Consider the following 27,887-nt stretch of genomic DNA (forward strand, 5'->3'; position numbering starts at 1 on the left):
CAGTTACAGCACCATTTATCATTTATTTACTATACTGTATAACTTTACTATAAAATATACAGTAATTTCCATATTGGATTTAAACTAAAACATAGTAACGTACTGCACAACTGTCCTACATAACAATACAGTCCCTATTACAGTTAAATACAGGCCAGAATTGGCTAATCGGGAGGACTGCGAGTATTCCCGGTAGGCCTGTCCATTTTTTGTTTGTTCTCATATTTATGAAAAATATTTGAAGTTAAAAAGCAGCTTTTTCTTTGAAAAAGACATGATAGTGTCAATAGAAAATTCATTACATTTGGTTTTAATCTTTCTTTTATACATGTAGCTTAATATACATTTTTTTTATTTCAAGGATATTTATGAGCACTAACTCTTACAGAAAATAGAATCTGATACTGTTAAACAATACATTGTATTAACTGTTCAAATAAATCTTCACTGTGAAGTACTCAATTGAAAATTACGTTGTTTTAATATTGTCAGTCGTGAACTGAAGTGGGCCGGTCTAAGGCTTGAAACTCCAGGGCTAAAAAGGAGTCCCACTCCGGCCCTGGTTATATGCATGGTAATTTACAAAAACCGTAAAGTGTCTACTATATATTTTAATAATGGACTTTTACTAGGACTAGAATATTTTACAATATTTTAGTGCTTTTTAAATTGTGTGCTTATTTTGGAATCAAAAATGTTGGTAGATTGTTCTTTTTTGCATCACCTAAAGCTTTGCTGTGTTGTGTTTTTTGAAACTTGTTCATTTCTATTATTTTATATTTATTTATCATGTTCATTGTTTTTTGTTTGTTCAAATAGCTAATTCAACAATATCCCAAAATGTCTTCTCATTCTAAAGAATCAATCAATGATCAAAGAAACACTGTCAACACTGCCAATTATACATTGTCCAGTTTTTGTTGGGAGTATGCTGTTGCATTTTGCACTGTCTGTATTTTGCACTGTTGTTGTATTTGTACTGTCTGTATTTTGTACTGTCTGGAGCCAGCACCTAAGCTTTTCGCTCATCATAGCACACGTGCTGCTGATGATGTGACAATAAAAGTGATTTGATTTGATTTGCATTACATTAAGTAAAATATTAAAGTAGATCCCATATACTATTATTATGATCTAGATCAGACAAAGGTGACTACTGTAAATAGTAAGTACTGCAAATAATAAACAGCTGTTCATTGATGGAATAACCTGGTCATTCAGTATAGTCAGGAAGTCAGGTGACCTCATTCTTTGGGCACATATCTTTGCTGAACCTAAACCTGACCAAGAGAAGCATCTCTCAGATGGGCACATCACTTCAATTGCCTCTCTTATTACCCTTATGTGCCCACCATTCTGAAACTGGGTTAATCTGAACTCATCAGACCACATGACTTTATTCCATTGCTCCACAGTATAATCTTTATGCTCCCCAGCAAATAGGAGCCAACCCCAAAATACCAAATAAAAAATTTATTAAAAATAAAGCTGTATTTAGTGGTTAAATATATATAGTTGAAGTCAGAATTATTAACCCCCCTGAATTATTAGCCCCCCGTTTATCCCCCCCCCCCAATAACTGATTTATTTTATCTTTGCCATGATGACAGTAAATAATATTTGACTATATATTTTTAAGACACTTCTATACAGCTTAAATGGACTATTAAAGGCTTAACTAGGTTAATTAGGTTAACTAGGCAGGTTAGAGTAATCAGGCAAGTTATTGCATAACAATGGTTTGTTCTTTAGACTATCAAATTTTTTTAAAATTAAATACTGCTTTTATTATAGCTGAAATAAAACAAATAAGACTTTCTTCAAAAAAAAAAAAAAAAAAAAAAAAAAAAAAAAATATATATATATATATATATATATATATATATATATATATATACACTGTGAAAATTTTCTTGCTCTGTTAAACATAATTTGAGAAATATTTTATAAAGACAAAAAACAAAAAAAATCAAAGGGGGCTAAAAATTTTGACTTCAACTGTGTGTCAGAATTTTTTATTTTTTTTTTTTGTATTAGCACATCATACAGTACAAGTTCAAGAACTTGTGCTGAAACAGGCTAATAAAAACACATCCCAAAAAAATACAGCCTCATGCAGCGCAGATCACACACAGACTTGACTAAACATCTCACTTTACTAGGGTTATTAAAAACCAAGAGAGTAAAAACATCAAATGTTGACATGATCAGTGTGATTTAAGACTTCCATTCCAAGCAAACATTTGTGCTTTTTCTATTCCAAACAAATGAATAACTTTGCCAAATCATTTAGATTATTTCAAAGGACATTATTTTTGTCAGTTATTTTAAGTGGACTTAACCAACTGAGTTACATGCAAAAAGGATACTTTACTGACTAACATACTTTATTAGGTACACCTTGCCAACCGCTACTTCACGCAAATTTCTAATCAGCCAATCACATGGCAGCAACTCAATGCATTTAGGCATGTAGACATGGTCAAGACGATCTGCTGCAGTTCAAGCAGAATGGGAAAGAAAGGTGATTTAAATGACTTTGAACATGGCATGGTTGTTGCTGCCAGACGGGCTGGTCTGAATATTTTAGGAACTACTGCTCTGCTGGAATGTTCACACACAACCATCTCTAGGGTTTACAAAGTATGGTCCGAAAAAGAGAAAATATCCAGTGAGTGGCAGTTCTGTGGGTGCAAATGACTTGTTTATGTCAGAGGTCATAATAGCATAATAGCATCTCTGAATACGTCCAACCTTGAGGTGGATGGGCTACAGCAGCAGAAGACCAATAGAGCACATTTGGGATGTGGTGGAACAGAAGATTTGCATTATGGATTTGCAGCCGACAAATCTGCAGCAACTGCGTGATGCTATCATGTCAATATGGGCCAAAATCTCTGAGAACTATTTCCAGTACCATGTTGAATCCCCAAAAGATTAGGGCAGTTCAAAACAAATAGGAGTCCAACCAGATACTAAGGTGTACGGTACTTAATAAAGTGGTCGGTGAGTTTATTGTTGGATAATTAGTGATTTTAGATATTAACTAACATTTTTTTTTTTTGTAATTTGCGCAAAGCAAATGCCATACAGATTCTTCAGTTTTCTTTAGCATCTTTTACATATCAGAACCCTTTCTAGCAGTGACTGCATCATTTTGAGATCCAGCTTCTCTTTACTTTTTGAGAATTAAATACAATGAAACATATTTGATGTACAATATCTTACACAGAATGATGTATGATATGTACACAGTATGATCTCTCTTATTTTGGTAAAATTGTTCACTTGATTTAGGAAGGAGTTTACAAACAAACTATTAAACCGCACTATATTAAAGTCAGAATTATTAGCCCCACAATATATTAGAATTATTTATAATATTTAATAAATTTACTGTATTTTAATAACATCTACCCCCACCCAAAGCCTAAACCCAAACGTCACAGTAATGTAGAAACAGTAGTTGTACAGAGTATTATTTGTTATCTATTAAATTACCCAACAAATTATATTTTTTAACGCCTACCCCACCCCAACCCTAACAGTCATAGTACTGTAAAAGTATGAATTTTTGTTATACAGTGTCATAAAAAATGCTGCTATATTGATGTGCATATCACACTTCTGGCTGGCTGCGTGTCCGATCTAGACTTTACCGATTGTATGGGTTTAAATTTTCTAGGTGGGTATAGAAATTTTGGGCGGTTTGGCATTTTTGATTTTCACGACCATCACAACCAACACCACTCCCACCCCACCCAACCCCAATGGCGGGTTTCGGATAGTTTTGGGGCTGGAATCAGTCTGCTACATCTGGCAATACTGGTCTTATTCACTCCCATTCATTTTTAGACGCTAAAAACAGCTCGTTATGCTATTTGATGTTGCAAACTGACATTTTTTTTTTTGATTATATTATTCTGCTTTGTTTGTATAATAATGCAAACGCTTGATTTTAAAGCAAGTAGTTTGACCGTTTTCTGTGTATTATTTCTAGTCATTTCAGTCGGAAGTTCTAAAATAATCGCAAAAATGAGCATACTTCCGCATTGAAGAATAAGGTCAATAAAGATGGTTTGTTTTGTAGACCATCGGAAAATATAAACAGCGTATTGCTTAAGGGGCTAATAAATTACCTTAAAATGGTTTAAAAAAATATAAAACTGCTTTTATTCCATAAAATAAAACTTTCTCCAGAAGAAAAAATATTATCTTAAATACTGTAAAAAACTCTTTGCTCTTTTTGAATATTTCCCAATTTATTTATCAGTGGAGAACACAGGAGGACTAATATTTTTTGACTTCAACTGTACATATGTCTTTGTACTTTGTACACACACATTTAAGCACATTAAAAGCAATCTTAAAGAAATATGAGGCTCACTTACATTTTTAGTTCAAAACCAAAATGACATATTTGATTTAACAAAAAAAGCTCATACTCCATGTCTGTCAGGGTTTCCATAAATGTGGCCATACTCAGCACTGAGTGACATTTTCTGGCAAGCAATCAGCACATATGCAGGGACCATAAAAAGCACTGTAAAAACTCATTCACATCTATTTTAACCACGAACTCTCTCCATAATTCATTATTAAATGTCATGGGTTTGAAGATATATTTATATACATTTATATGCCTTTTAGCCTGTGTGCATTACACATATAGCTTTTATTAAGTCCCAATCAGACCAAACTGAAAACTGGACTAATGAAAAAAAAGACATTACATACTGAAATGGACCACAGTGGTGGAAGCAAGACTCAGATCTGCATGAAATGTAGTTTCTGACTAGCTTAAAATGAGTTTTCATGGATAAAAACAGTTTGAAATGAAAACACGTCAATATGGTTAAATAATCCCACTTAAATAACTGAATGTTTTGAAATCTGTACATTGAGTCAATGCTGTGACACACTATTGGGAATGTGTTGAAACCGACTTTGCCAGTAAAAGCATGATTAATCATTACTAATGTATTAGTCAGAGTAAACCGAGCGACTGATCTTCTCTTTTCCAACAGTGACTGTATGTTTGTTCACTCAAAACGAAGCTGTATCTCTCTTACACATCTGAGCCAAGCCCTGGGGGATCCTTGAGTTAACATACTGTCTGCAAACCTTCAGAAAACACACACAAAAATAATCTTTTCCTTTCTGCACGTGGGCCGGACTGCCATGCTTGGTGTTGGATTTATATTTGGCTTGAGAAATCATCTCTCCTTTTACTGTTGAAAAACGTTTTGGTCAATAAAAGCCTGATGGCACACACTTTCACATAAACACACACACACACGCACACTCCTGTGGAGCAGAACAACATTACACGCATTCACAGAACAATTGAATAAATCTGGAGTCTTCTGAAGCTCAAATAACGAAAGAAGCCTGTGAAAGTGAAAGGAGGAATGATATGGGATAAAGAGGAATGTGGAATCTTAAAAAGTGAAAAATTTCGAGAGAGAAGGTTTAACCGCTAACCAGCTGTTTTCTGCCTGTCATTACTTTCAAGCCGAACAGCCCTAAACAAAACACCTGGTGCTCGAGAAGATAATCACGGGAAAGAGGGAAAAAGGTGAAACCTGTTTCTGTCTGAAAGAGAGATTTCAGTTCAACAGGAAGCATTTGAGCATCTCCAACAATCTCCACCAAGTTCAATAAACAGAAAAGTTTAAGCTTAAATTGTTAAATTGTAGATGGAACATTGGGAGTTGTTGATTGATTTTTAAATGACCAATAACAACAGTCCTAAATAAAGTAAATCCGGAATCCACGGTTAGTTAGAACTGCAATGAACTGTATGCACAGTTAGTGTTTTTCAGTCAATGATGAACTTCCAGGGAAAGCTCAATAGACTTAGGCATCCTTTTAAACACAGACACTGTCATTGGCAGCAGGCTAGCGCAGAAATTCAATCGAAAATACTGGGGTAAAATTAATGTACATATTTTAAATACATGTTTCGGAAAAATATAATTTAATACAGTGCTTCCTGTTTGGTCTGATACCCAATTTATATCGTATCTCAGCCAGGCAGTAAAGATTGCTGTTTTATTTAGGGAAAGCATATCTTATATGCGCGATTTTATATGGGATGAGAATTAGAAGCCACTGGGGTTGGCTAAATGAAATTAAAAGTCTGTGTGCATATACCCTATACAATTCAAATATCCAAACAACCTTATTCCTAAAAGACAACATTTTTGGTTATGTCAAACTTGATAATAATCACAGAAGTATTTACGTCTGAGAGTAATTTTTTAGATTTAGTTATGAAACCAACTTAATCTAAAGGCAATTTGTAACTTTGATTTACATCAACTAACCAGAATAGAACCTTATCGAACATTGTGACCAGTATTTTTTAAGGAATATCTTAAAATGCAGATGGACAAGTGGATGCATATGCTACAGGTTCATTCATTGAATTTTTATATATATATATTTTTTTTTGATACATTCAATTTGATAAAATAATTTCAGGCTATATGGGTTTAATCCATGAAACAATGTTGTAGAACAAATTCGTTGAGTAAATGATTCAATCACTTAAAACAAATGGTTGCTAAACTAAAGGAATGCTTCAATGGCACCATCATTGCATTAATACGTTTTGGAAACCAATCATTTTTACATACAGTGCTCAGCATTATTAAGCACACCCCATTTTAAAAATGAATACTTTTATCCATTCCTTAGTGAATGTATTTTGGTGCATTTTAACAAAACAGATTTATTAGCAGATACATTTATTAAAATATTATTTTAGTCACCAAACATAATTAGAAATTGAAAGATAATACAATTAAATTAAAGCAAAGTATTGCAAAAACTATTATAACCAACACAATTTTTTATTTTTTTTTGCATATCCTGATTTTTCCCCTTTTTTAATTTGTATTTATTATATTTCTATATCATATAAATTTGGGTGTACTAGTTTTTGGACTGTTATAAGTCATTTTGTAAAATAAGCACCAGATTTGGCTTCAGTACTGACTAATCTAATGTATATGCACAAACATAATATTGAATAGCTTCCCATTACAAATATGAATTTAAAAGATCGATTTGTGAGGGGTGTACTTATGCAGAGTACTGTCGAGCTATAATAAGCAAATTGAACATTCACATAAAAAAACATGCTAACAAAAAAGACCTCAACAAGATGTCAAAACACACAGACTTGAATTTAATCATGATGTTACAGCATGTACATAAAATAAAAAAAACTTTATACACTCATGTACAAGCAGGAGACCTGCTTATAAAATACCCGAAGCTTTGCTTAACAAATTGAGTTTTTGAAACTATTCATCCAAGAAATGATTTTGCTGTCAATTTACACACCACTGGGCAATCAAATATGTAGAAAACCTTTTGTTGTTGTTGCTGATAAGATTTGTAGCTGAAACTATTACTGCAAGTAAACGGTTAACAGCACATATATACTGTAGCTGAAACTAATTTAAAATCCAAGGTTTTTGACGATACATTAAGGTCTCATAAATTGAAACTGTTCTAGTTTGCATCGGCACATGTCATTATACCGAAGACTTAAGAGTTTAAAAAATTAGTTTGCCCAAAAATAAAAACTCGGCTATCAATTCCTCACGCTCATGTCGTTCCAAACCCCTGAGACATTTATTCATCTTCAGAACACAAATTAGGTACAAGGTAAATCTGAGAGCCCTCTCATCTTCCATAGATGGAAACGGTCCTAAGAGGCACCAAAAAGGGAACAAAAACTATTTTAAAAACATTTTATGTGACTTAATTTGTATAATTATTATTCATGTAAAGATCACATTTTGCACACCAAAAAAAAAAAACTTTGCCCTTTGACATTTTGCCATTTCTTCTGTGACAGGTTACAGTGCGCATTTACTATGGGCAATACAACATATTGCCATTAGAGTGAGCAGCCGCGTATATGCATTGCATTGACTGTAAATGAACATACTAATCTGACGCAGAAGACAACACCAAACTAATAATTTAAAAAATAAAAAATAAATTGGCTCATAAAAGTGTTCTTGGTTTTCATATGATTACAGATGCACTACTGAAGTCACATGGGATGCTTTGACACTGTTTTTGGTTCCTTTTCTAGACTTTGAACCATTGCTGTCTATGGAGGACGAGAGAGCTCTCGGATTTCATCTAAAATACCTTAACTTGTGTTCTGAAGACACAAAGATGAACAATTAATAACAGAATTTAAATTTTTAGCTGAACTAACCATTTAATGTTGAAAATAATATTTAGTTTCATCACCAAACTGATGGTTTCACTTCATAATATATAATTTGAAGATACAGGTATTACTTTTGCTTTGCCTAAAAGTGTTTTTGACTTTGTTTAGAAGTGCCAGTAGTAACTGAGACTGAAATTTAAAGACTTCTTTAAATTTAGTTTGTGGCAAAAACAAGTCCTGCATCTTGGATGTCCTGAAGGTGATTAATCCAACAGCAAATTTGAGTTTTTAGGTGAACTATTCCTTTAGGCTTAATAATATCATTGTAATATAAGAACAGCTTTGTATAACGCAGCCAAGCAATGAGCAATTATTCCAATTAGTCCACTGACACAGTCAATCCACAATTTCCATTTGTATTTGTTTTTTAATTAATTATCTATGTGTGTGTGTGTGTGTGTGTGTTATTTCTTCAAATCCTCTAAAATCTGGTGTGATCCTACAATAGTGAACAGCACTTTTACTGTATTTGGGCAAGACAGTCTGATGTGCTTTATTTTCACTTTTCTTTAAAGAATGACCCAAATAAAGCTAATAAAATACAGTCTATGAAACTAATCGGATGGAAAAAGGGCAAAACCAACTTTGAGAATCACCTGATATCACACAAGTGTGATCAATTTCATTTACTTCTTTTTACCTTTCTTTGTTTAATCTGGAAGAGGTTTTCATCAGTGGGATACGCGGCAGAATCTTTAGCCGCTTTTTGTTGTCTCTTTCTCTGTATCCTCTCCTTCTTTTTCGACTTGTCTTTTTTCTTCATGTGGTTCTTCTCCACTCCAAACAGCTTCACTGGCTTCACATTGGCTTTTTGAGTTGACGAATGAAAACCTGCCTTGTGAGGGCTCTTTTTGGAACCTCTGGGAAAGTCGGCATCTTCATCTATAACTGCAGCCTTTTTCTTTTTCCTTTTCTTGTTCTTGGCTTCTTTATTTTGAGATTTGAACTCTTTGCTTTGAGGGGTGTTTTTGCCGTGGGGTCCTGGTTTTTTGGAGTTCTGCTTGACCCTCCAGTGTGTGTTTTGTTGGTTTGTTTGTGGATTGTGTTTGGGTGTGTGTGCGATGCGTTTCTTCGGTGTGTGGTGGTTGTTTGTGTTGTTTGAGTACGGATGTGGACTGTGGCTGACTTTTTGTTTCTTTCTGGGTGGTTGAGGGGTAAATGTTACAACGCCTCCATCAGGAGAAATCAGTCCGGCGTCCTGCATTTCTGTAAGAAACGCATCATTAAGTCTTTAGCTCTCAACAATGTTTATTTAACTGAAATGATCAGAATCTAACAAACCTCTGGCCTTCTTTTTCAGACGGAAATCCCGGCATTTGATGTCATTCACTGTGTCATAATAGGTGATAACTGGCAAGGATGGATAGGACCAATTGTACATCCTTCTCTGAGAGCATTGCTGCAGAAAACACACAAATACTTTATGATTTCAGATCATGGGGATTAATGAGGTCACATGAATATTGGAATTAATATAACTTTAAACTGAATTAATATAATTTTACTGGAATTAATATAATTTGAAATGCAATTTATGCATATGATGGCAGCTTATTCATTGATTATTATTATCATTGTTACTCGAATCCTTTTAATATGTGAATGTAGTGCTCCAAAAATATTAACAAAGAGTTATGCAATTAATATTTTTTCTGAAAAGAGTGATACATTTGGCGAATAAAAACATTTTATAGAATAAAAAAAGTGTATTTTTTCTTGATAACATACTATTATGTCACTAAATATACATTTCATTAAAAAATAAATAAATAAATTATTGACACCAATGTTTTAATTACTTGTGAATACACTCACAGGCCACTTTATTAGGTACACTTACTAGTACCAAGTTGGATCCCCTTTTTCCTTTAGAACCGCCTTAATCCTTCATGGCATGGATTCAACAAGGTAGTGAAAATATTCCTCAGAGATTTTCGATAGCATCACGCAGTTGCTCCAGATTTGCACATCAATGATGTGAATCTCCCGTTCCACCACATCCCAAAGATGATTTTTTGAATTGAGCTCTGGTGACTGTGGAGGCCATTTGAGTACAGTGAACTCATTGTCTAGTTTAAGAAACCAGTCTGAGATTTATGACATGGTGTATTATCCTGTTAGAAGTAGCCATCAGAAGATGGGTACACTACACTGTGGTCATAAAGGGATGGACATGGTCATCAACAATACTCAGGTAGGCTGTGGCGTTGACACAATGCTCAATTGGTACTAATGGGCTTAAAGTGTGCCAAAATACCCCACACCATTACACCACCACCACCGGCCTGAACCAATGATACAAGACAGGATGGATTCATGCTTTCATGTTGTTGACACCAAATTCTGAGCCTACCATCTGAATGCCGCAGCAGAAATCGAGACTCATCAGACCAGGCAACATTTTTCCAATCTTATACTGGCCAATTTTGGTGAGCCAGTCTAAATTGTAGCCTCAGTTTCCTGTTTTTAGATGACAGGAGTGGCACCAGGTGTGGTCTTCTGCTGCTGTAGCCCATCCACCTCAAGATTTGACGTGTTATGCATTCAGAGATGCTCTTCTGCATACCTCGGTTGTTACGAGTGTTTATTTGAGTTACTGTTGCCTTTCTGTCAGCTCAAACCAGACTGGCCATTCTCCTCTGATATCAAAAGGGCATTTGTGCCCACAGAACTGCCACTCACTGGATATTTTCTCTTTTTCGGACCATTCTCTCTAAACCCTAGAGATGGTTGTGTGTGAAAATCCCAGTAGATCAGCAGGCTCTGAAATAGTCAGACCAGCTCGTCTAGCTGCAACAACCATACCACGTTCAAAGTCAGTTTGATCTGCAGCAGATAGTCTTGACCATGTCTTCATGCTTAAATGCATTGAGTTGCTGCCATGTGATTGGCTGAGTATAAATTTCTGTCAACGAGCAGTTAGGCAGTTGTACCTATTAAAGTGGCCGTAAGTGTATACTGTAGTTTAGATTTTATTTATTTTTTTACCTATGCCTTATTTACTATTTTTTATATGCTCTGTGAAAAGGGAGGTTTTGTAAATCATTTAGAACATTTAAAAACTTTATTTTCAGTTTTGACTAAATCTCACAGGAAAACCATGTAACGTTTGAGCGAATAGTAGCAAATTCATATACATTTGATTCATTTCTCATTTGTATGAAATTAGAGTGAAGTTTTACATATTCTTTTTGTATAAAATGATTAACTCAACCATATTATTCAAATACTATACATATTATAAAAGAGTTACAAACTGTGAGCTGACTGGTTATTATTAAATGTCATATCTAAAATGTTTACCTGCATGGTTGTTGCAGTTATTCATTCTTTTTTTTTTAAATTCAGAAAGCAAGCGACTAGCACTCCTAATGTGACACCCATGAATGAAGCAGATTCACTTACATGGCCAAAGTGTCCTTTCCTGGAGCAGTTATAACAATAGGCACGTTTCTGGCAGGCCTTTGGATCAGCAGACTTGCGGATGGGTCCTGCAGTGGTCTACAGAGAAACAAATACACAGATTCTTCAGTCAAATTGCTGGACGATTACTACAGTTTACACAACAGCCTTAACTTTAAAACACGTACATAAAAATCGCTTTTGATCAAATCCCCCGGCCCTAGTTTTGAGAAACGTTTGGTATTGAAAAAGTAGAAACAGAAGCACTGACATTCTGTTAAACAAACATTCCGTAGCGTGTTTCTACACTCCTAATAGCAAAGGCTGATGTCCATTTACAGTAAAAGCATCTACTGTGTGACACACTAAAGCAGTCGGGTGAAGAAACCATCAATTAAGGTGACATGAATTCGAGCAGAACCACTACCAAAAACACTCTCTAAACACACACTAGAACACAAGTCCGCTCATTTTGAGTGTGTGAATGCACCTCGGCCCTACAGCGGGCTCTTTGTGTGCGCGTGTGTTGGGGGCAGCCGACTACCTGCGTTATATTACTTGACTTCACTCAATTCCTTTCACTCAGTCCTGTTATTATAAACCTCACTTACATTTCCCATCTCGCTAGTGAATGATGACCCCATTCAGTCTCTCTTTCTCCCATCATCCACTCTGTCTCCTCCTCCCACTCTTTCTCGCAGACATTCATATAATCTGTATATTTTTCTTTTCTTTGAGGTGATATAAGGGAGTGATTACCGAGGGTATCAATAAATCCCAGTAATGCGCTGGTGATAAGACCGCCTTTGGAGTGTGTGTATGTGTGCGCGCGTTTCTCCATCTGGTCCCGGGGAGCCCAAAGGCGTTTCACGCTCCATCGCCCTCCGTAAATACAGCACGATAAAGAGGGTAAGCCGACTGGTGCGAGCATGTTTGTGTGCATGTGTGTGCGTGCCCGAAAACTACACACATATTGTCTTTTAATGTCTCCTCAAGGGGGCGTCAAAACATACGCACACTCATATACGTGCATTTTCAATAAGCTGGGACACACGCGATCCCACCACGTCATATTTTAAACATATCTTCCTCTGTTCCGCACACTCTCTCTCTCTTTCTTTCTGTCCGTTTTACGCTTGAGTGGTTAAAAGGGTGGAGGGGTGAATGCTATTAGAAGCGTTGGTCATTATCAGCTCAGCGCTGGAGACTGCTCCATCTCCATCACAAAGACACCACCGGTTACCCCTCCAGACACCCACCCATCCCACTCTCTCTCTCTCTCTGTGTTACTTGCTCACTCTCTCTTTAACCCAAGCACCGTTTGCCTTCCACTGGCCTTTAGCTCTGTGTTTGCTTCTCCTCAAACATCACTACTGCTTGTGCTAATGCTTGTTGGTTAATGACTTAAACACATCTCTAAACTTCGGTGTAGCTTGTTCTGCAAACACAACTGACATCTCAAAAAGTTTGGCTTGTTGGGGAGGAATTGTTACTTTTTCAATTGGTTGATGGAGGTCAGGGCTGTGTGTTTTGAGGAAGAAATTGTAGAAGTTTTGAAGAAATTTTGTAGAAGAGGCTCTTCTGCATATCTCGGTTGTTACGAGTGGTTATTTGAGTTACTGTTGCCTTTCTGTCAGCTCGAACCAGTCTGGCAATTCTCTTTTGACATCAACAAGGCATCTGCGGTCACAGAACTGCTGTTCACTGGATATTTTCTTTTTCGGACCTTTCTCTCTAAACACTAGAGATGGTTGTGCGTAAAAATCCCAGTACATCAGCAGTTTCTGAAATACTCAGACCAGCCTGTCTGACACAAACAACCATGCCATGTTCAAAGTCATTTAAATCACTTTTCTTCCCCATTCTGATGCTCTGTTTGAACTGCAGCGGATCGTCTTGACAATTTCTATCTAAAAGCCTTTGTGATGTTTTTTCATATGATGTAATAGCTGCAAACAACTCGCACCTATTACAAATTACCTGGTTTTCTTTGTGTCTGTGACTTAAAACTAAAATATTTTAATATTACAGACATGCTGTTTTTCTTTTATGGGTTAGGGTTAGGGTTATTTTTTCTATTAATGCTTCTAACACAGCAGACGCCATTATCCCACTTGTTCGCACTTTCCTGTTTGTTTGTTTTATTGTAGGGATTCATAGTTTGGTTGCGCAATTCTGAAATATTTCTCCTTTTAAATGAATTAGTTAATACAGTAAGTAAATTTTTTTTTACACATTTCCATGAGACTGCATTAAAAAACAAATTCCAGTCACTGAAGATGGAGTTTGAGACATTAAATATCATAAAGTGGCCTCTCCATAAATTAGAGACCCTGGCTCTTATTAACTCTAATGAAACAATTTACAGTTTGACAAGATTAACTGTATTTTTAAATCAAGTAAATGCAACATTGGTAAGAATGAAAGTTTTTAGAGACTCGCATCTGAACATGAACAACATCTCAATAATTAGACTTAATAAATTGCTGTTTACTTTGAAGTGCCCAGTTCACAAACATTTCGAGTTCAGCATGATAAAATGAATAACGTGGCACAGTGACTCAAGATCTACTAAGCCTAATTTACTGAATGAGTCATTAGGCTGGTTTAAACAGATCTTTGTTGAGATCCAGAATCTTTGTGAATGAATCACTGACAAGAATGCGCTCATATGAGTAATTTGTTTTCAATTTAGACTATACTGGTTGAAGGAAACCCAAAAACAAGATACATACTTCTTGTCTTTGTGTAATTTTACACTTACTGTCCTTTCACACCAAAGACGGCGAGAGCGTCAAAGTTTGCTTTGGCGACAACTCTGTCTGCCTTACTGTGCCGCTGGCGAGAACGTCAAAATCCTATACATTGATCTTGTATTTAAGGGAGCCATTGCAGCATATCAGCAAATCAGTTACGTTCCCAAATAAAAAACGGCTTTCTAGCAAGAAAATGTTGCATGCTTTTTATCTAATTCATTTAATTATGGAAGATCAAGTTGTTGCGTGTGGGGTGGCTTTGTTTCACTTATCCAATGTGTGCATATATCTGAAATATTCAGAAGCAGCAATACTGCTTCGTGTTGTCGTTATACTATAGTTGCCATGAGATGCTTTATTTAAAAAGAAAAAAAATGTATATATAACATTAATGCATGTCAACTCATCACTAACTTTTTTTAATGCATGTCCCTGTAAGAAACACTATAAATAATTATAGATCGGGCAACCGCAATAATCAAACCCTTAGGAACAACTGTGGTCAGAAGTTCACATGACTGTGTTCTCTGGAATCCTCTCAAGACTTTTACATACTGATTGCTTGCTGCCGAACCACATCATGGCTCATTACCATAAAGTTGGCTTGATTTCAACTCTCCTCAATGCCTACAATGACGAAGACATGCCGTGCCGCTCCTCGCCACTGGTTCCCATGGAAAATGAATGACTTCCGACGACATTGACACACTCGTTACCTTCGGTGTGAAAGCACAGTAAGTCTTTCAGCACTATCAGTTTATACTGATGTAACGTTTACACTCTAACAATGTACTAAAAACTATATTTTATTTGTGATATTACAAAAGGTTTGCATTTTTGAACAACATGACAAATACATGTTTTTGTAGTTTGCACAGAGAATGTGCACCCTTAATTCTTTTCCATGTAGACTAAGGAAACACTGTCTGAGTATTTTAGTATGATGTTCCATCCACATCGATGGAAGAATGCAGATGTGGAAAAACAATTAAGAGAAGATCCGGTTCTCCATTCCAAATCCCACTTACAACTTCACATCAATGGGCTAAAAACCGCTGACAACCACTTATTGTGACCACTTACAATCACAAACGGCAGCAACTTCACAAACCACTCATATTTTCCTCAGAAAAACATTACAATTCATTATTTGTCTTCCACTGAAGGAGCTACTGCATTTGCATAATTGTCCCCTTTTTTTTTAATGTTTATGGTAGTTTGATAATTAAATATATTTACAACCTCAGACTATTGACCTTATTGTTCAATGCAATTTAGAACTTCCGATTCAGTTGCCTAAGGAAGAAATTACTAGGAATAATAAACGGCAGAAAATGGTCAAACTACTTCCTTTACAAACAAGTGTTTGCATGATTATACAGACAAAGTAGAATAATATAATAAGAAAACATTGGTTTGCAACATCAAGCAACATGACGAGCTGATTTTAACGCCTAAAAATTAATGGAAGTGAATGAGACCGTAAGTTTCATGCCAAGAAGGTTTAAAGAGCTGCACCTGCTCATACATGAAGAATAAGGTGAAAAGATATCAGGCTACTTAAGACAAGGTTTAAAATGAATCCCCTTTCTTTGCCTGACACACTGATATTACATTAGGAAGGCTCTTTTGGTATTATCTTGAACATAGTATAACAATTTATTTACTGTGTTATGAAATGGAATAGAAGTTCAAATGTTAATTTTTTTTACTTGCAAAAACAACTGAAGTCTTTAAATCAGCATGAAATCAAAATTTACAATAATTAGTCTTAAGGTGAACAATTAATCCATACAAGTTAATCCCCTGATAAAAATAAATAAATAAATAAACTGTTTGATTTAGTAATCTTAAATCAAAATCAAAACATTTACATCAGCTCTGGAATGGCAGTCCTTTTATGAGGATAGTTTGAAATGCCTAATCATGCCTCTTTAACCATTCATTTGTTGTTCGGGAAATACAAGAAGAGAGCAATAATAAAACCCCAATCCTTAGTCAATACTCGGTTTCAGTTGGAAATACGTGATCAAAATGAAATAAATGTTTGAAACAACTTTTGTTACACGCAAACTTTAACAAAAACAAGACTACAAGTTTTCACAGACAACCACTGGGAAGTTGTAGTTATTGATATTTTTTAACACATTGGCAACAAGAAGCAAATAAAACAAGGACATTTTTACAGATAGCCCTTTTAACTTCCCTGCTTTTGAATATCACTGTTTCTCATGTTCCTCATTTCTACAGTGATCAGATGATGGAATATGAGACTGACACTTAAAGCGATCATGAGTCATTATACATTTCAATAAGAGTGTTCAATTGCCTGGACCGAACTTATGTTCGAATGTCCCCCCTTTGCCACCTTCCTGGCTGGTTTGTGTTCGTTTTTTTTTCTTCTGAACCATAGTACGCTTGTGTCATCAAACTGCTGTTTTGCGTACAGCTGTTGCAAGGTGATGGCCACGAAAGCAAAGTGGCAAAATGGAGAAATCCGCATATCACAGTCATTCTGATTTTACTGAATCTTTTGCTTTTGTTACCATAATCAAAATACAGTCACCTGCATCTACAGTATCTGCCACAAAAATATTAAAAACATTCAGAACATCACGCGATGTCTGCAGAAGTTGTTTTTGGTGGAGATAAGTACACATTAACACTGTTTGCACTGGGTCAGTCCAGCTTGTTGCCAAGGTAGGTGATACACAGACATAAACATGAATGAACAATATGAAAATTAAAGTTTGTTGTACAGTTGGAGGTTCACTTCCGTTAATTTTGATACGATTGCATTCATATCAGAAGAGAACCGTAGCCCAGACCACCTCTTTCAGGCAGACTCGGGTACGGTTCGTGGGTGCGCACCAGAGTTTAGAAGGCAACGTTCACACTATCTAAACGTAGCGTACTCTGACATCAAATGAACCCATGTGTGGACCAAAAGTGCTAGTGTAAAAGCACCTCAAGTAATTTCTATCAACATACCTTCTAATACTAACTTAGGCTATTATCTTCTTATAAAAAATAGTAAGTCTATGTTATATCAGACTTGATCTCATTCGTTCATTAATTTTCCTTCGGCTTAGTCCCTTTATTTATCAGGGGTTGCCACAGTGGAATGAACCACCAACTTATCTAGCATCTGTTTTACACAAGAGGATGCTCTTCCAGCCGCAACCCAGCATTGGGAAACATCCATACGCTCTCACAATCACACAATACAGCCAATTTAGCTTATTCAATTCACCTATATTGCATGACTTTGGACTGTGGAGGAAACTGGAGCACCCGGAGGAAACCCACGTGGACACGGAGAGAACATGCCAACTCCACACAGAAACTGAACCATCCAAGACTCGAACCAACAACCTTCTTGCTGTGAGGCAACAGTGTTATCTCGCCACAATCTCACCAGTACTGAATATCCCAGATCATACAGCACCTTTATTTGGAAATGAGATTGAATGGTAATTTTATTGCATGGTAAAATATACTATGACGTGATTGGCTATTATATGATTTTTAAATAAATTTTGCACAAGAGAACACTACTATTACTGTTCACCAATGAAGACATTTTAAAAGGACAAAAAATATTCTTTGTTTAAATCAGCGCACCAAAAAAAAAGAAAAAAAAAAAAGAAACAGGACTGTCCTAGGAAAAACAGGAGATCCGGACACTATGCTTTCCTCACAAGCTCAAAACATTTCTATTCATTCATTTAACCCGTCTGTCTCTACTGTACCTTTACCCGTTGATCTATTTTTTACCTCTTCGCTTTTTCTCTCTTACTGATATCTCATGCAAATTGGTGTGTTGGAAGAACCTCCCTCCATCAATGTGCCCCCTCTGATGACCTTGAGCTTTAGTTATCACAATCATGCTTAAAAAGGAAGAAGACTGACAGGGGGACAAAAAAAAGAGAACAGGGTAACCCCTCCTTTCTCCCATCCACTGTGCATTAGAGCTGCTCTGCGGCACTATTAATTACCTCTCTTTAGTGTGTGTGTATCATCTCTATCTGAGAGGATTATCAGGGCAGAGGGTGGACTCTGATATGTTTGTGTTTCAGGGCCAAGAGTCACAGCATATTCACACACACACACACACACACATGCATGCACACGCACGCACACATGCACACGACCTTGTGCATAATTTAAATTGTAGATACAAGTACTATATCTGTGCACTGCAGCACCATTTCATTTTTTTTTTTAAATCTACAATAATTTACGATTTATTTTAAATAGAATCTTGTTTGTAGAAGTCAATGTCAGCTTTATTGTCAATTCAACCTCATTTTCAGAACATACAGAGAATCAAAATTGTGTTAATCTCAGACCCTTGGTGCCTAACATTTAACACTAATACAAAGTAGAATTCTAAAAAAGAAATGACAATACATTCAGTTACACATATAATATAGTTTAAAAATTAAAAATTAAGTAAAAATAAAAAAAAATGTGAACAATACAATTACATTTAAGAGCAATCTTGTTTATATCTAACAGCATCCCATACCCTACTACATTTTTATAGTATTTAAACTTTAAAGTTGCTCTAGTTTGTCAAAAATATTATTAGCATTTGAGACACTGAATATCATTCATTCATATCATTTGAATGTCATTCATAAAAATATTATATTAACTCAAATGCGGCTGCACAGTGGCGCAGTGGGTACCACATTCGCCTCACAGCAAGAATGTCGCTGATTCAAGCTTCAAATGGGTTAGTTGGTGTTTCTGTGTGGAGCCTTATGTCCTCCCAGTGTTCGCATGGGTTTCCTATGGGTGCTACGGCTTTCCCCACAAGTCCAAAAACATGTGGCACAGGTGAATTGGGTAGGATACATTTCCCGTAGTGTATGAGTGTAAATAATTGTGATGGATGTTTCCCAGAGATGGGTTGCAGCTGGAAGGGCATCCATAAAGGGAAAAGAAAATGAATGAATGAATAATTTAAATGCCTGATTAAACTTTACCTTAAAATGCTACAATAATAACTTGTTAATTTATTATATTGCCACATTTATCTATTATTAATTACCATCAAGTTCATAATTTAGCAGTATGAAAGCAGTGATAGGGCATTCCCAAAAGTTCTGAATTTTAATCACATATAAATACAAATTTCTAAGTAGCTAAAAAATCATGTTTATCTTTGGTTATGTACACTTTGCAAAATAAATTCTATTCACTATTATACTTTCAAAATATAAACACTTTGTTTTGCCCTTATTTATTTATTTATTTATTTTTTTTGTGAGCTGAATTTGAAGATCTAAATATGTTCTTTAAAGGTCTATTTCTCTCATATACTGTTCACACATTTGTCTTTGTTGGTGAAAATTAAACAGAGATAATTTATCAAACTCACAGGTGTGGCATTTCAAGATTCTTGCAGAGGTGTGCCTTGGACTGGCCACAATAAAAATGCATTCAAAAATGTGTACTTGTATCACAGTTGAGGGAGTGTGCAATTGGCATGCTGACGACAGAAACTTCCACCAGAATGTCCACCCCTGCATGGTCATTTCTCTACCATACGGTAAGCCATCTTTAAAGAAGCCTTACAACTGCAGACCATGTGAAACCACACTAGCTCAGGACCTCCACATCTAGCATCTTCACCTCCAATATTGTCTAAGACCAGCCATCCAGACAGCTGCTGTAACAATTGGTTTGCAAAACCAAAAAATTTTTGCACAAACCTTCTCAGGGAAGCTCATCTGTATGATTGTATTCCTCATCGGTGTCTTGACCTGAATGGATTTTGTCTTCGTAACCGAACTGAGAGGGCAAATGCTAACATTCAATGGTGTCTGGCACTTCAGAGAGGTGTTCTCTTAATGAATACTGGTTTTCACTCTACAGAGCAGACGGCGATGTATAGTGATATGTGGTCAAGTGGTCAGCGTTGGGAATCAAGTGCCCTGTGGTGGCTGTGGGGCTATAGCCTATGTTATGGACAATAAAAACAGCTGCATGTTACCGATATTTGAATGCACAGATACCACAACAAGATCCTAAGGCTCATTGTTGTGCCATTCATCCATGAACATCACCTTATGTTTTAGCATGATAATGCACAACCCTATGTTGCAGAAACATGTAGACAATTCCTGGAAGCTGAAAACATCCCTGTTCTTGGATGGCCAGCATACTCACAGGACATGTCACCCACTGAGCATGTTAGGATGCTCTGAATCAGCTTATACGACAGTGTTTCACTTTCTGCCAATATCCAGCAACTTAGTCCACTTTTGAGAAATGGACTATTTCTTTTTGAAGGAAATGTGTTGCATTGCGTGAGGTAAATTAACTGTTTTTTGACCCTTTGCTTTAAAAATGTAATAGATTACAAATTACTAACTACTACTGGATTTTTTTTGTCTAATTACATTACTAAATACTTAATGCAAAACTTGTTGCAAAACTGTTTTTCTTCTCTTTAAAAAAAAAAAAAAAAAGACATCAAGAAGTAAACCGGATACCTGTAACCTTGACATCCATAGTGTGCAAAAGCACTGCAGTGTTTGGGTGTTGTGTATTTGTCTGAGGTAATTTGACTACCCAATTGTTAATATTCCATAAAAAGCATAAACCGATCGGTCAGTTCTTGTTGCGTGACTCACGTTTTTTAAGTGGTGTGCCTGAAAAAAACGTGCGCGAGTGCAAAATGTGCTTCGAATATGTGTGCAAAAGCCACACACCTCCATTGGAAATAATGAAAAAATATAATAAATAAAATAACTTCCGCGCGCAAAAGCCGGGATATGTGAACAGCCCCATAAGCAGCAACGCTTCTCTTAACATTCAGATCATAATTTCACTCCCAATCCTGCACAAAAATTCAATTAAGCCTGTTTAGGCTGAGTTGGAAAACCATGTTTTTTAAAGCTGTGGTGCACTTTCTGTTTTAAGATACCCCCCAAAAATATAATTTCAATCTGTGTACTTTGCTGATTTCTTTATTTTTCATCATTTACATTTTTTCATCAGTACGGTCCAGAAATCTGAAAATATATAGGATATATTATTTTTAATGTAATATATCCTATTTAAAACACTCATTTATCTATTCATATGAACTAATCAAACTTCATTTTTACATGACTTTTGTCTGTGTCTTCCCTCACATTCAAATCAATGCCTCAGGGCTTCTAGGAGCTCAAAATGTACAAAAGGTGAAGCCAAAAAGACCCAGCAGAACTCTTCTGCTGGTTTTGCTGTTGGACCATGGTTATACACAAAGATTACTGCTTTATATAATAGTTCTTCTCAGATTTTGAAACATTTCTTGTATCTATTGATTATTATTCTAATCCACTGCTATTAATGGGCATAGCCTCCTACTCCTCCTCAAAGAAAACAGCCCCGCTGCCCACACAAATATCATGTTTAAGCAAATATAACACACACACACACACACACACACACACACACTGGCAGCAGTATTTCACACCTTGGCTACAGGCGGACACAACCTTAATCCTTAAACCCACATCAAATTCAGACTGTTTCCAGTGTAATCACAATTCAAACATGCACACACAGTGTAAACAGTCTTTGTGTGCTCGTGGATTAGGCAGAGGTGGAGATTTGGGGTGCATTTTGCATACGTAATAGAAAACTCCAGAGAAACCCCCCAGAAAGACAGGAAAGAGAGTGGGGTAAATAGAAATAAGGTGAAGATAGTCAACAATTTTCATACAGACTTGCATTTAGAATACTTTGTTCCAAAAAATTCACAACACGTATTAGATATTATAACGAATGGATTATAAAACTATAAATTAGCTATGATAGAGAAAGAGAGACCTGATACACTGTCTTCAGCACACAACAACTGAAACTCTTTACTTGTGGACTTACTTTTGAACTCACTGTCATTATCTTTATCCTGTTTAATGTTACCATTAATCTATTTTTATTTTTATTAATCAATTTTTATTTTTTATTAATCTATTTTTATTTTTGGTTTTATTTTTTTTATATCTGTTTTTCTTTCTCTGTATTATAATCTGAAACTCCTCAAAGAAGTTTACACAGCAAAGGCTGTGACTGGACGTGACTATTTCTGGTGATGTGGAGCCGATCTATGCATCACAGCACATTATGTTAGCTGACCAATCAGAGCCTCTTGAGGAAGGGCCTTTCAGAGGACCTAGGAAATATGACCGTTGTTTTCATGTTAGCCGAGTAGCAATATATAATCAAAGTAAGATACATAAAAAAATAATGTGATTTTTCGCAATTAAAGCATAAGCACACATTCTTTTGCATCTTATAAACACAACCAAGCCTTAAAAATACACTGTGGACCACCCCTTTAAGTTAAAATAATGGCAAATTGGCAATAATGTATTTGTTAAAACCATATCATTTTAATATATCAAATGCAGTTTGAGAAATAACAATGTTTTACTACTATTTTGCTACAACTGCATAGCTCAAATTGTAAATCTGACTGTAAAAAAACTGTATAAATATATGCAAAAAAATATAATTATATTTAAATGTATGATCCATGATTTTAATTAATTAGACAATTAAATGTAATAATCATAACCAAGATTGGAATAACCAAAACAAGGGGAAAAACACTAGAATACTAAATATCTATCATTAATTTGTTTTTTATTAGGCCGTAACCTAGGGAAGTAATCCTTTGACTACCCATCCCCGTGCAGTAGTGCTGATCACCACACCTGTTAACACCCTATTTCTCATCTTTGCTTCACACTTCCATAAATAAAAAGATGCAAAGAAATGCATTGAAGGACGTTCTGGTCTCTGACCCATTTTTGCTCTCGGCTGCTGACGGTTTCCTCTTCTGTCTCTCTCAGTTCAGTAAGAAGTGTGTGTATAGGTAGAGGCGAGAGGCTAACAGATAAACATTTTTCTATTTTCATGCCAGCTCCTCTTGCTTTTGTGATTCAAATGCAGACACAGGAAACTGGCAGCCAGGAGGCACGACACACACACACACACACACACACACACACACACACACACACACACACACACACACACACACACACACACACACACACACACACACACACACACACACACACCTTGTAATGCTATCGACCCCTGGCCTGTCATGCAATGCCACACACACCGGCCTCTCGGTGCCTGCCTTCAAACTGATAACCAGAAGCCTTCGACCAAACCAGCCGAGGACTAAGAGACTGTGTGTGGCTTTCTGAGTTTACGAGAGACGCAGACGAAAAATAGAAATGAGAGCATTTTTTATCAGAAGATAACATGCACCCAAATAGGTCAGAATATCACAATGAACCAAAATCTCTGAAGGGATTTTTACTAAAAAAGTAAATAAATAAAATTTAATAAAATAATTATACAAATCTAACATTTTAATAAGTCTCTGCATTGAGAGAAGAAAAGGTATAAGTTTCCTTAATATTTAAATGTATGCTTTTGATTTAACTTGTGTATATATAAACCAGTAACGATAAATGAGTACATCCCCCTTTGAAAAGGTGTGTTTTTATTTATTTCTCTGTGACTCAACACAATTCTTGAGTTTTTTTGGGGGGGGGACAACTTAATTGTTTTATGTTCAATCTACTAAATTTGTTAAAACAATTAGGTTAACCTAATCGATTTGTGTTAAGACAACATGTTTTTGGTGCATTTAAACAAAACAGTTTTATTAAACAGTTCTATCCATTAAAATAAACGTTTAGACAACTAAAGCCATTAGAAATAGAAACAGAATACATTTAGATTCAAACAATTTATTGCAAAATATATAAATAAATATTTGATTATTATAAATATAATATTTAATATATAAATATTATACAAAATATTATATTAAAAATAGTATAGTTTTTTTTTTGTTCTCTTGATTTTTTTTATTGTTAATTAAAAATTTATTTAACATTTTCCCCCCAACAAATTATTTGGGGGATACAAATTTTTGGACAATGATCTTAAGTGTTTTTTGTTGTTGTGAGATTAGTTATGGCTTTGGAACTGACTAATCTAATGTATATGTAAAGCTAGTAAGTGAGTAAAGGATTATTTATATAGCACCTTTCACAGTCACAAAGTGCTTTATGATAAAAGAAAACTGGAAAACAGGTAAAAGAACACATATCAAAAAAAAAAAAACACATTAAAACAAGTTAAAAACCCAGGAACAGAAACAATAATGTATATGCACAAATATAAAACTGTAAATCATCATATAGAAAATAAAATTAAGAATATGTGTATGACTTTCCAAGACCTTTCAGAAATGTTTCTTTATAAGTATTATTCTTATTCTTAATATTATTATTAATAAAAAATTTCTGATGTCCAGTATAACTTGACTGATAATGGATAATATATATATATATATAATTCAATGATAATTCAAATAATGGAGCAGAGGAGCAAATCTCAACAAATCAGGAAGGTTAAGATAAAAGAAAGAAAACGTAAGCTTTTCTTTAACATGATTATGATCACAACACTGTCAGACTACACAATATCAATCAGCCAGATATGTGGTATCCTAGAGGGTGTGAGAGACCACAATATTGAATATACTGATAGATAATTTTCATTTTTCAATTTTTGTCTTCATCATTAGTAAAGCTCCATAAACATATTTTTGCCTACTTGAAGTTAAGAAAAGAAGCAACATCTGCTTAAAAAAAGCCACACGAAATGATGGACAGTCTCATGAATTGAATTTTAACCCAGAATAATAAATGACTATTGAAGCAGTTTCAGATGTCTCCTCCAGGTGGCGACACTAGACGGCTTAATGACCCAATATACAAATCAGAATCATGTTATTACAGAGCATTTAATGTGCATTTTTTTTTTATTAGAGCAAATTGAGTTAATCAAAAGTAACAGTAAAGATCTGATGTACTGAATTTGCTATATGTTTGTGTAATTAACGACACATACCCTATGTATTTTATAATCAACAAGATTATAATGCAATAAATTGATCTTAAGTCACACTTTTTTTTAAATTAAATGCTGTTTAGTTGAACTTGATCTTAATAAATGATTAGAGCAACAAAATATAAATTGAATATACTCAATACTGATAATAATAAGAAATAATTTCATATTTTTATTATTTAAATAAGCAAATTAGGAAAATCAAGTGACAGTAAAGACTGGGATAATGCCAACTGAAAAGTCATCATTGCCATTGCAGCAATAAATTACATGATGAAATATATTAAATAGATAGTTTAACTTTTTAAACACAAGTATAAAGATAATATTATTTTTTTTATTAAAAAAGAAATATAAATAAGGCATGGGCCGATATAAGATGCTGACGATGTGTTAACTTTGGATAAAAATATCACGGTTTCATAGTATTGTGATCACTTCTCTAAAAAACTTTTTTAAATGTCTGAGTAAAAAACTACTTTTCCCCCCCCTCGAACACAATATATTTTATGTTGAGAAACACTTTTTTTGGATCCATAAACATGGCAGGCTAAATAATTTAAATGAATCATTGACTTCTGCTGTCTTCAATAGTTTAAAAAACAGATTTCTTTACAGTTTAAAAGAAAAAAAAAGTTTTCTCCTAAAGATAATGTTGTTCTAAACAAAATCTTACATATTTAGTAGAAACAATAGCAAAATTTTTGTGGTTTTAAAACCTTGAATTTTGTAAACCGCAGTATACCCTGAAAAAGGTTACAGTTTTTAAAATATTTTTAATTGGTTAAATGCTAACCTTGTCCCCAAACCTTTCAGTAGGCCATGTTAAATTTATATGATATCAAAGATGAGGCATTCAATATTGATGCCAGCATCAAATTTGATTTAAAAAAAGAGATTTGATATACATAGAAAACACTCCATGTCAGTAAAGAGGATACATATATAATACATTGGTTAAAATATATAGTGAAATAATTTTACTTAGTCATTTAGCTAAACAGATATTTTATATAAAACAACAACCTTATTCAGAGGTGATTTATACTGATGATATATTTAAACTATTGTTACACTGGATAACATTTTAGGTGTTGTCTTTGGTATCATATTTTGCTCAGAATATATATATATATTTTAAATAAATAAAGAGTATAAATTCAAAACTAAGCTATGCACTTTTATTTTTCAGATAAAAAAACTACTATTGTTTATTTTTATTTTTATATTTGAACCATTTGAGAATGAAACCCATCTAATGCATTCAAAACAATATCCTCTATTTAAGCTCACAAGCACACGTCCCTATTAGTTGATTCACCCTCATTCTCCACTGAGCAAAGCTTTTGGAGACGGTTTTATGCAGGAATCATAGACTCTCCAAAAGCTGAACTGCTTTAAATCAACATGAGGGGGAAAAGCAGCTTTTTTTGTGCGCCATACTTTGACATTTTCACTGAGCTCTTCCCTCGAGAATTTAATCAATACAAACACTCTAAATAAACTGTTTGAGATCCTTCTCTCCATCTCTGTCAGAGTTATATTTAGTATTTGAGAGAACAAATCATTAGTTTTCCACAAATGTCAGCATGCACCATCCCAAATGTTTACCAGCTATAGATTTATACAGAAATAGATTGTTACAATTCATTTTTTACAAAAAGAGCCGTGTGTCTCTATCATATTCTTCTAACATTAACCAAACATACAGTTGAATTAAAAATTAGGTCCATTGTTATATACATATATTTTTCCTTTTGTAACATTTCCTAAATGATGATGAGAGCAAGGCATTTTTCACAGTATATTTTATAGAATATTTTTTTTCTTCTGAAGAAAGTCGCATTTTTTTTTTTTTTGTCTACAATAAAAGCAGTTTTACATTTTTTAAAACCATTATAAGGGTAATATTATTAGCTGCCTTAAGCAATATATGTTTTGATTGTCTACCAAACAAACCATAAATTTTCCAATGACTTGCCTAATTACCCTAACTATTCTGGGTAACCTAATTAAGTTAAGCCTTTAAATGTCACTTTAAGTTGTATAGAAGTGTCTTGAAAAATATATGGCAAAATATTATTTACTGTCATCATGGCAAAGATAAAATAAATCAGTTATTAGAAATTAGTTATTAAAACTATTATGTTTAGAAATGTTTTGGAAAAAAAATCTCTCTGTTAAACATAAATTGGGAGAAAACATACTTGGGTAATATTTCATTTTCACTTACAGTATAGGTTATGCTTTTTTAAAATCAACTCAAAAAGAGTGTATTAAATTGATCCAAAGTGACAGTAAAGACATTTATAACTTCACAAATATTACCGTTGTAATTAAACACAGTTCAGTTGAACCTGATCTTGAAAAATTATTTTGGTATATACAGAATCTGGCCTACATATACTGATCTTAAACTACAATTTATTCTGTGAAAGTCTATTGTATAAAAAAATGTATATGCAAAAAAGACCGCAAACCATGTTATTTAACTGCAATCATCAAAAAAAAAAAACAAT

At 34.6% G+C, this 27,887-nt stretch overlaps 1 protein-coding gene across 2 annotated transcripts in view; it reads right to left on the minus strand.

The window, feature by feature from the left end:
• Positions 1–7,172: 7,172 nt before the first annotated feature.
• zcchc7 (zinc finger, CCHC domain containing 7) overlaps positions 7,173–27,887 on the minus strand; it is a 104,212-nt gene continuing 83,497 nt past the window's right edge. Inside the window, 3 exon segments of one of the 2 annotated variants that reach the window (NM_001301358.4) lie at positions 7,173–9,466; positions 9,542–9,659; positions 11,666–11,761. In NM_001301358.4, the coding sequence (NP_001288287.3) occupies positions 8,883–9,466; positions 9,542–9,659; positions 11,666–11,761 (798 nt within the window). In that variant the 3' untranslated portion in view covers positions 7,173–8,882. 2 annotated transcript variants of the gene reach the window in all.

The sequence above is a fragment of the Danio rerio genome, chromosome 1, assembly GCF_052040795.2.
Source record: "Danio rerio strain M-AB ecotype USA chromosome 1, GRCz13ab, whole genome shotgun sequence".
In the NCBI taxonomy this organism is placed as follows: domain Eukaryota; kingdom Metazoa; phylum Chordata; class Actinopteri; order Cypriniformes; family Danionidae; genus Danio; species Danio rerio.